Raw genomic sequence first — 11,604 nt, 5'->3', positions numbered from 1 at the left:
CGATCAATGTTCCGCTGGTCTTCCAGACGCACCTTGCACCATTTCATGTCACAAGGCATTTGTAAGTAACATTCCGGTGGTCTTCTAGACGCACCTTGGACCATTGTAGGTCACAAACCACTGACACCAATATTCTGGCGGTCATCTGGACACGCCATCGCATTTTTAGGTTATTTCTATACTCCGATGGTCTGCAAGACACATCCATATTTCAGCCAAGAGAAAAAAAAAATTAAAATCCGATAGTAATTTTCCGGCTAGTAATCCTCCTGGCAGGATCGCCAATGTAGGGTTCCACCTATCCGGAGAAAAGCCTGATTGTTCCGGAGTAAGGTTTGGTGTCTGTTGTTGGAATTCTCCGGAGAGTTTACCTATGCGTCCGTACGCGGTCGTGGTCCGAGGGCAAAGAGGTCGAGAGACAATTGCTGCGTGTTCTCGTTGTCACCCGTCGCGTCTGCTGAGGAGTGCGCAGGGTTATGTGCGTGATGGATAGTGGGCGGCTCGCATCTCTATGCGGAGGGTATTTGATACCGCACAACTACCAACTACGATACTTTTAAATTGACCGTTAAATGCTTGTTCGATGAACAATTTGCGAGTGTTATGTCTGTTTGTCTGTGCTAAATGTATTTATGAACCTTTCTATTACATATTAGAAACTGTAAATTTTACACAGCATTAGAACATAAAATAAAAATATTTTTATGATGAAAATTTTGTTATTTCAATTGAAAACATGACATGACATTTCAACTGTATCAAACTTTCATGCCAAAAAGTTTGTTGTTAAACAAAATTAAACCAGTATTAATTTCAACACTGTAATGCTTTTCATTTGACAGTTGTACAATTTATTTTGAAATTTTAAACTTTTAAAAGTAGTAAACGGGCAATTACTCTTAATGTGAAAGTTGGCTGACTTTCATTTTAAAAGTGAACCGCTATCTACCAAAAAGAAACAATGCAAACTTTTAATTTTAGCAACGATCTTTTTGAATGTAGCAATGACTTTTTTGTGTGTGTACTGACATCTGACTCCGTGTTCGCGGGAAATATTGAACAATGCCATGAACCCGCATGCAACAGTTATTAATTGGTTCGTGTCTGATCTATTCTGGACGAATTATTTTTATCTAGATCAAAAAAATCCTATGGTTTTGACAGTTCGGATCACTGCACATTTAAATCGGCCGTTTACGATTTTCGGGCATAAGTCAGAATTAAGTGTCAGTCGGTTTGTCGGTGGTAATACCAACAATCAATACGAAACTAACGATTTTAAATTGGCTCACCACTTTAGTAGCCTATTGGTCCCAAGCAAATCGATTACGTACCCTATTCTAGTCAAAATTCTAGTACTAACGGTTGTCAAATAATTACAACATAGAAATCACCATAAAGATAGCGCTTTAACATGTTATAAATCTGTAGTCTGACCAAGGCATTATGCATCAGACATGCATCAAGGCAAGGCTTTATCCTCGATTATGTATGATGCGGCATTTACCAATTTGGCCCTAATGAAAGCTCATTATCTAATTGTTTTCTGACATCAAAGTTGTGTCGCCCCTTGTTGAATTTGACTTTTAAAAGCTCGGTTTGAGCTAAAGTTCCACGAACTGTCATTAGCTCCAGTGCCATTATCTTCGAACGATCCATCAGTGACGTTTTATTTACCTCTCTTCGAATTTCGTCCTCGATCGATCTCCGCTGCTTTGCCACCGTCATTTCGCTTACTCGTAAAAAAAAGTGATCCAATCGTCCGTCTGACCGAAAAAACAGCCAACAAAAGCAGCAACAACGGGGTTTAGTTTTGTGTGTGTTGAACCTACGTTTGTGCGATGGTTGTCGAACGTCGTCATCGCGTTAATTTACTGCGACGTTTTTCCTTTCAAAATTATAATGTCAACCACTCGGACGGGTTCTTTAGTTTTTATGTTTCATCAGCTGTGAATAATAGTCATAATAATCGCATAATTTCAAGTATGGATCATCCGGATCCTGCTGCGATTTGTCTTTTGTCGAAAAGTGTAATTTTGTATTGTGAATAAGTAGAAGAAACAGACAGAACAATACGCACAACTTTTTTTTTTCTCGTGAAAGGCTTCAAAGGCAGACAGGAAAATTTGCCATTTTGCTGCAATCTAATGGCACCAGATGGATTTGTTGTAATGTAAGGCGAACTGAAACGCAAGCTAGATTAATTTAGATAAGATTGGTTCAATGGTAGAACATTTTGGCTGAGCAGGATCGTTCGGAGTCTATTGGTTCGTGTAAATGAAGTACTGAGTGACAACCATAAAAATATGTTGTTTACGAAAATATGACCTAACTACGAACAGTAAGGTGAATCTGTGCAATGATCAATATTGGTGTGTAAATAATGTGTATTGTAATAGGCAGCATTATTGGAAGATTTGTCTGTGTCATCAAGTGAGACGGAGTTTCTAGTTGATAAGGATTGTTCTAAAAAAAAAACTCGGAAATTATGGATGAAAATACGGGATCCAATGGCGGAGGCGAAACAGACATGCATTCTTCCCCTTCCTCCAGTCGAGTCTTTCGACCTGACACCTTGCGGGATATTCTGGACACGGCAATTCAATCCAATGTTGATTCAGCCGAGGCTTCAGGTTGGTCATTATTGTCTTAAACAACCGAGTACTCACTAATCGCAACTGAATTTGCTTCGTTATTGTTCTAGAATTGGATGTTGACGCACCGCTATTCGCAACCGGTGGCCTACATGACTATATGCCACCACTGGTCCTGCCACGGGGACGGAATGCTGCCAATTTCTACGATAACATGGCTTATTTTCCTCCATCGGCGCATGTAGAAACGGCTCGCACCAATTTTGGCTTGTTTGGCCCCACTTCGGTTGGGTATTTACCATCTCATCACCACCAGCATCATCATCGTTCGCCTCATATAATGCAATCGGATCGATGCTCACCGAGTTTTCACCATACAGCTTTCAGTTCGCGTCCTACCGGTACCGGGTCTTTCATTGTACGCCAACCGGTGAATGTCGATCCAGTACCTGGTTCAAGCGATGGCTCAAACTCTGCTATGAGACCGAGGTCCTACTCAAGACCTCCGCGATCCTCAGAAGAAGCCACTTCCAACTGGAACAATCAAAACTTCCATCATACGCCGCATTACTCAGGTGCTGGTAGTGGGGATCGAGACGGGCGTGGTTGTTTCAACCGGAAACGCCACCACAACTGTGATATACACAATAAACCCAAAAAATCTACACAGTTGGAGAGATCTCATGCCCATCACCCGGTGGTCGGATCAGTAGATTATAGACTGATCAAAAGGGAACCCCCGCCCAGCCGATCACGGCCGCCGGTCAAAGCCGAACCGGAGGAGAGTTTATCTGAACCAAATAGGCCTTGCGAAAACCTGCTCCTACAAATCAAGAAGGAAGAGAAACCGGAAATGGGCGACAGTGCCAAGATCAAACAGGAAAATAACTGTCCCTGTGATTTTTGTTTGCCCAATCAAGGTGAAGAACGAAACTGTCAGAACCACCATAATATGATCAAGAAAGAACCAAAAGTAGAATGTGCCAACGTCGTTAAACAGGAATCGCAAGTCAAAAAGGAGGAAGATTGTAAGGCTGAATCGGACAAGCAGGAAATATATGTTCCCACAGTAGCTGTTCCCTCGGAAGAGCCAATGCCGGGTCCAAGTGGATTGAATCGTCACCTGCAAGACATCTTGCAGCAGGATAGAGGTAATAAGCACGGGAACCGCTTTCCGGTTTTTTCCGATGACGACGACGACGACGATGATGATGATGATGACGACGACGACGACAACGACGATGCTTGTGGTGATTATTGTAGTGGTGGCTCGGACGTTGCTGCCAAAATCAGAAACACATCCGATGTCAATGTGGAGGCAGGTTGTGATCTCAGTGACCTGACCGAAGTCGAAGTGGAACCGGTAAACACAACTGACATCATCAATGAAGCCCACGCCGATACTTCCGGTCCTAATCTGAACAACTCCACGAATACGAGCATGATGGTGATCAATTCTAGTACAAGCAGCCTTGAGGATGTAGTGGACAACCAACCCAGCCCAGAACCGAACAATGATGAGCTGCCATTGGATTGTGCTAAGGTCGAATCGCAACAAATCCAGGATTCTCAGCAGCAAAGTGACGTCCTCTCGGCACCGGATCTGCAGCTGGATTGGGTCACCGATACGAGCAGTATCAGCGATGATAGTGATGTCGTTGTGGTTTATCCAGACGCGGAGAATGGGCGGGAACCGATTGATCTGACCAATGAATCTGAAGATGAAAATGTTGGTTGGATGGGCGACAGAAGAATCGACGAAAGTCGCAGTCTTAGCAGTCTGGGACGTTCGCCAACGTCTTCGGAGCAGAAAGCGCGTAATTTCGTAAGCCGGTCGTCGGGATTCATGGCCTACGGGACCCATCCGGGAGGAGGTCGGAGTTCGACGTGAGTATTGAATAATCATTCATGAAATTTTCCCAATTTTCTGTAGTTTTTATCGGCATGAATCGTTGGAAACAAAACAGATTGAAGAGACCATTGTCCTATGTGTTGTAATGTACATATATCTAATTAAGATGGTTTGAAGCTTATTTTATAAAAAGTAATCAAAGAACCAAACTCTTCAAAAAGGTTTTTTGGTTTCTTCTGTGGATTGGTGAATGATTAGAAACCTTTTCCAAAACAAAAATCAACTGCAAATTGACTGTATTTACTATTTTTACGCGAATCAAAGCTACTAATCATAGAACCCACTTCATAGGCTAACAGCACAGAACAGAAGGGGAAGTGCAAACAAAACTTGGTTCGTGTTTCTGCTCAACAAGCGATGTGATGTGGTAGCGTTCACTATCATAGCATGCTGCATATCTTACTATCATTGCACTTCGAAACTTTAACAGCACAAATATCAGCTTCTACGATACGTACCACAATGAAACTATTACTCCACGTTTGCTGTACTGCAGCATACATTAAGTAGCAATTTCTGGAGAAATGGGGCATTAATTTCCGAGATGTGTGTTATTTAAAAATTCTAAGTGGAAGTGCATGTATAGCCTACGTGGTGGCCATTTGTGGCCTCTAAAAGTAATCACCTTTACTGCAGGCGCTAGTGTTCGCCAATGAAAAGTGGAGCTACTTTCTGATCCGAAGTTCCACTTCTGTTCTGTGCTAGTTGAATCACTTAAATTTACGCCATGAATTCTTAGAACAAATTCAAAGGGGATTCTGAAATGAATTCATCGAAAATTCTGAAAATACTTCCAATGGTTTTCCTAGGAATATTCCAAAAGAATCTAAGGAAAATTTTAAGGTAATTCCAAGGAATATTCGAAGCGAATTTAATTACGAATTCCGAGGATAGTTCCAACAAAATGTGAAGGAAATTTCAAAGCAATTTCGAGGATATTCCGGTGATAATTTTTAGAAAATTCAAAAGAGAGTTCCAATGAAATCATGAGGAGCATTTCAAAGAATTAATGGGGATTCTGAGCGGAACTAAACAGGAATCCCTATGGTAAAGGGTGATACGGTCAAAATTTGGTCAATATCAACTTGACGTATTTCTTTCAATTCCGGAGTGATTTGAGATTTGGGCGTAATTGCATTTGTAAACAAACATGTCAATCACCGATTTCTCGCGAATAAAAGCTCAATCTCGAAAAGTAATAACACCATGAGATAGAGGAATGATTCCTCTATCATTTGGTATAGTTTGTTTGTGAGATTGAACTTTTATTCAAGAGAAATAAGTAATTGACGTGTTTGTTTACAAAAGCAATTACGCCCAAATCTCAAATCACTCCGGAATTTTGCATTTAAAAAACCTGAACACCCCTCATTTTGAAGGTGTGTGTGTGTAGAATGTTGCTCCTATTTTGATTTTGGAATTCACTCTTCAGTTGTCAAAATGCCGTCCAAGCAAGAAGAGCAGCGTATCAAAATTTTGCTCGCGCATCGCGAAAATCCGAGCTACTCGCACGCAAAGCTGGCAAAATCGCTAAAAGTTGCCAAATCAACCGTTACAAATGTAATTAAAGTGTTTGGGGAACGTTTGTCGACAGCCAGGAAGTCTGGATCGGGGGGAAATCGAAAACCGGAAGCCGCTGAGACGACAAAGAGAGTTGCTGGTAGTTTCAAGCGAAACCCTAACCTCTCTCTCCGAGATGCCGCAAATAAGCTGGGTGTATCGTCTACAACCGTGCATCGAGCCAAAAAACGAGCTGGACTATCGACTTACAAGAAGGTAGTGACTCCAAATCGCGATGATAAACAAAATACGACGGCCAAAGCGCGATCCCGGAGGCTGTACACGACGATGCTGACGAAGTTTGACTGCGTGGTAATGGACGACGAAACCTACGTCAAAGCCGACTACAAGCAGCTTCCGGGACAGGAGTTTTATACGGCAAAAGGAAGGGGAAAGGTAGCAGATGTTTTCAAGCACATGAAACTGTCAAAGTTCGCAAAGAAATATCTGGTTTGGCAAGCCATCTGTACCTGTGGCTTGAAAAGCAGCATTTTCATAGCTTCCGGGACTGTCAACCAAGAAATTTACGTGAAAGAGTGTTTGAATAAACGTCTGCTGCCTTTCCTGAAGAAACACGGTTGTTCCGTACTGTTTTGGCCGGATTTGGCATCTTGCCATTACGGTAAAAAGGCCATGGAGTGGTACGCCGCCAACAACGTGCAGGTGGTTCCCAAGGACAAGAACCCTCCCAACACGCCAGAGCTCCGCCCAATTGAGAAATACTGGGCTATTGTCAAGCGGAACCTAAAGAAGACCAAAAAAGTAGAAGGGTCTGTGCCTAGGGGCACGAACGTAAGCTTGACGTAGGACCGCTATCTAGTGGACGGAACAGTTGATCATTTAGTTCTTAACTTTTTCCGTTTTTGAAGTGGTGGCCCTGAAAAGGGCTGGTTGTTTTTCAAATGGTGGCCAAACCAAGTCGATGCCGACCGGATGACGGCGGCCTAGTCATGCTACCTATTGCAGAAAGCCTTTTCTCCGGTCGATGTGGGTGTTTCCGTCATCGTCGTTGTCTTCGTATTGGTGCGATGCGTGCTGTTGCGCTCATACGTCGTCTCCGACGTTTATCCGTCCGTTGCTCGAAAGCTATTGAGCTCGCTCATGTGAGCATGCGAAATGTATCGTGTGTTCGATTTGCGCTCTATCGTTGCGTCCGTGTTTGGGATTTTTCGTTACATGTCTGAATTTTGATTTTTTAATGTGGCCCCCAGTATAGAAATTAAAGACGTAGTCCTACGTCAAAAACTGCTAAGGGCGAGCAGCAGTTCAAGGCAAACTGGCTTTCTGCGGTGAAGAAGGTGGACAAGGTGGCTGTACAAAATCTGATGGCAGGGGTCAAGCGTAAGGCCCGGCAATTCGGATTTGGAAAAGCGGAAGCCTAACTGAATATTTTTCCTGAATTTTATACTAATTGAACTTGAAAAAGAAATTTAATTTGATTTTTTAAATAAACGATTTCACCGATTTACACGCGTTTTCCCTTGACCAAATTTTGACCGTATCACCCTTTAATTCCATGGGAATTTTAGGAGAATACTAAGTGAATGCTGAGGAGAACTCCAATGATTTTCGGGGAATTGCTAAGAGATCATTTCAGAGTGAATTCAAAAAGTGTTGTGCAGAAGATTTTAAAGAGTATTATGAAGCCAATTATAAGGGAATTCCATTTTTGCATAAACAAATGTTGCGCCAACTCAGAAAAAAAAATCAAGATTCAAGATCTCGGAGTAAAAAACTAAAAATTCTGTGGGTTTCATTTGTTTTTGATTTCATGCTTAGAAATTGTATGATCCTAGATTTAGAAACATCTTCAAAATTCAGGAAATTTTATTTAAAAATAAATATTCCAGACAAGGGAACATTTCCAAAATAAGGGATCATTAGATTTTTTCAAGTTCCAAAGCTAGCAACTATATTTGAAATGAAGAACTTTGATTTTTTTTTCACATTGCGAACTTGCAAACTTGCAAACTTTTCAAGATCTTGGACTCCGAAGTAAAAAATGTATGAAATTAGATCTGTCAAAATGAGTTTGATAGCGATTTGTCATGTATTTTCCTCGGATTTTCACTAACACGCTCTCATATATCGCACCAATACAACCGGGCGTGAAAATCTCAATATTGCTGACTACCGGCGATTGTCAACGGCCAATTCCGATGTTATGGAAAAGCCTTCACCTATCACAAGGTGATGAGACGTTTCTCAGTGGAACTGACAGCTAGAAATCAAGAGTGTGTGAGTGATCTGGTGTTAATGGTGCTGAATGTAAACATAAACAAAGCAGAAATTAATATGAGAGTGAACAGTGATCTGTCAAAAGTTCTTGGCAAACAAAAAAGTCAGCTGATCGCAACTGTCTCGTGGACAGCCTTAAGGCCCCCACATTAGATCCGTTTGCGTTGCGTTGACGTAAATTTGACAGTTAAACAATAGATTTAGCTGTCACTTTGCCGCAACGCGTCAGATCCGGATCTAATGTGCGTGGGCCTTTATTGTGCCACAATACGGACGGAGCGGTTCGAAAACTTTGGTGACGAACCTGCTATTGCAATTTTTCAGTGTACCACATGGCAACACTACTACCAACAATCAACACGAAACTAACGATCAGCGCTGCCATTTATACAGATTTATCTGTATTATACAGATTTTTTAATCTTAATACAGACCCGATACAGAATACAGATTTATCACAGATTTTTAAATTACAATACAGATTTATACAGATTTTTATAAAATGCTTGAGAAAAAAATTCAAAATTTATAAAAACAAAATAACTTGCTCGATTTTATCAGCGTACCCCCTTCTCTCCAAAATTAATTGTTGTGCTAAAAACCATATTTTTTGCAGTGGGATCTGCTCGAGGCGTTGCTGTTTCTTTTATGCTTCTCTCACTCCCTCCAACGGAAAACGCAGTCACGCCCGTTCACAACCAGAGGACCAACCGCTTTCGGATGCATATGGAGCTGGTGGTAAACGATTGTGAGATTGTATGGGGATTTACAGTATTAATTGAATATTTCCAATATAAGCATGTATGTTAAATACAAGAAAAGTGCCCGAGCACATTAAAATGGTACAAATACAAGAACTCGTAAACATTTTACTTGCATTGAAAATGTATTTCGTAAGAAATTGCGGATTTTCTGATATTCTCCATACTGCAAAAATGATTTTACCAGCACTGGCGGGCGACATCTCTCGACTTTTCGGTGTAACTACCACACAAATGATGTAATTAATTGTATTCATCTATATTAAAAATATCAAATAGTAATGAACTCGTGCACTTTTTTGCATTTAAAACTGCTTATCAGGAAGATAATGAATAGAAACTAAAATCTCCATACATTTTCAAACGGCTTCATATCACTCTTATAAATAAGTACGGACGATATCACAAATGGCGCAATTATATCCCGTATGGTTAGTACGATAGCCCGAATAAGTGGTTAAGCACTTTTTATGGTTATTTTGTACAGATTTTTTAATAGAGTGGATACAGATTTTTTATAAAACCACCTGGCAGCTCTGCTAACGATTTTAAATTGGCTCACTACTTGACTAGCCTATTGGTCCCAAGCAAATTGATTAACGTATCCCATTCTAGTATAAATTGTTTGTTGTTTTGTTTTGATTCGCTATGAAAGTTTGACAGATAAAATGAGGGGTTCGTGGATTTTCCTATGTTTCGAGGGGTGCATCGATTAGCTTGGGAACGAATAGAGTACCAGAGCTGAGCCAAAATGTTGAGCACGTTTCCTCGGGACCTTCTAGCACAAACGAAGTGACAGACGGAGCGGCTCGAAAACTTTGGTGACTAACCTGCTATTTCAATTTTTTAGTGTACCACATGGCAACACTACTACTGGATTGTACTAGTATTTCCACAAAATGTACAAGAATGTTTTGGTTCTATTTCTTTCACTCTACTCAAAACTGAAATGCATAAAAAAAATGACTCTTTGCACACTGTCAAAGATCATTGCACACAAAATCAACTATGATCAAATCAAAACAAAAATACCAGCCCATTTGGTGGCTGATGACACAAGCTTCTAAGAAAATTCTATCACTGTAAACCACGTTATTTTAATTGATTTCTTCGCCGACTAACTGTCTGTCACTTCGTGTGTGGTTCTACCGTTACTACAATCATATTGCAAACTAGGAAAGATTTCACTTTTTGCAAGGGATCAACTTCAAAGTTCCTCGTAATTTCCGAGGAGAATTCCTTCACGGCGAATGAGAACGACTCAAATTTGAGTTTAGTTCACTCATAATCGCCAAAAGTGCAGGAACTCAGCGATGTGTAAAATTTGTCTCATGGTTTCCTGTGGAAAACCTAAAAAATCTGGCGGAAAATGAGGAAATTGTCGAAAATTTTATTCTGTCTCGGAGTAGTATCAATAGACTGAGTGAATCCAATCTTTACTTTTCTCAAATTCGGGAATTTTTCCCTGGAAAGTCCTGGAAAAACCTGGGAAAACATGAGGCAAATTTACTCATCGCTGAGTTCCTGCACTTTTGGCGATTATGAGTGAACTAAACTCAAATTTGAGTCGTTCTCATTCGCCGTAACATGACGTAAAATCTTATGGGGGGAGGAGAATCTGCTGATATTGTGACCGGTTATGTATTAAGTTTAGCAAAAAAGGGGGAGATCGGGTCCTAAATTGGTAAAAAAATATGCTACGTCATTTATGGTTGGTTACTTAACGACGTATTCGAGGTATCATCCAGATTATTTGTTGATTAATTTTACCATTCGGGATATCTTCGTATCGCAACTCACTCGCAACTTCGGATTAGTGATCCTAGGATAGGTTGTAGGTCATTTGGCCTAAAGTAGTTTGGCATAAGGCCGTTTGGTATCATGGCCATTTGGCATAACGTTATTTGTCGATTGGCTTATGGTCGTTTAGCATAATGCATAATATTATGGATTAAAAAAACAGTGAAGGTTTTCCTTCATGAGTTTTAATGTGCTTGATTTTACGACTTTAGGCCAAACGTGGCGCAATCGTCCTAGGGCAATACGCACCAAAAATCATAAAAAACGGTATGTTTATTATCTTCTAAATTTCTTTTTTTTTTGTCTTCTAATTTTTCCATTATTTAGGCTGCCGGAACCTGGTCCTTCAACATCACAGCCGCAGCAGCAGCATCAACGTCTCCGACAGTACCACAGTCCTCAGCAGTCGCACTCGCCCATTCCTGCACAGAGGCACTTCCGCACGTGTCAGCACCATGGTGCACTAGATGGTGGATTTTCTCCTAGTGGCCGCCGATGGAACATGGTTCCGCGAACACCGCGTCAGGATGCCAGCATGATGCGACCGACGCCATTATTGTCGACGAACTATCCGGCCGCGGGTCATTCCCAGGATATGCATCGTTCCACGGTGGACGGAGGAACGGCTGGCACTGCTTCCGGTGGAATTGTTGATAATGCGACTAATAGCAATGCTGGTACGGTTATTGACAACACCAGCAGCGGTAGTTTTAGTCGCATGAATCCGTTCTTCGGATAC

General features: G+C 41.2%; 1 protein-coding gene across 1 annotated transcript; it reads left to right on the top strand.

The window, feature by feature from the left end:
- Positions 1-1,678: 1,678 nt before the first annotated feature.
- Positions 1,679-11,601, top strand: LOC135717023 (uncharacterized; the record flags this gene model as incomplete). Its single annotated transcript, XM_065239045.1, has 3 exons — positions 1,679-2,633; positions 2,705-4,481; positions 11,193-11,601. Coding segments are annotated over exons 1-3 (2,331 nt in total), but the record flags the coding sequence as incomplete, so codon positions are not given.
- Between the last annotated feature and the right edge of the window lie 3 nt (positions 11,602-11,604).

Source organism: Ochlerotatus camptorhynchus, unplaced genomic scaffold, assembly GCF_037179485.1.
Source record: "Ochlerotatus camptorhynchus isolate MF236.1 unplaced genomic scaffold, CSIRO-AGI_Acam_v1.1 ptg001440l, whole genome shotgun sequence".
Classification (NCBI taxonomy): Eukaryota; Metazoa; Arthropoda; class Insecta; order Diptera; family Culicidae; genus Ochlerotatus; species Ochlerotatus camptorhynchus.
Note: the sequence above shows the minus strand (reverse complement) of the source record. Positions and strands in the feature narration are given on the sequence as shown.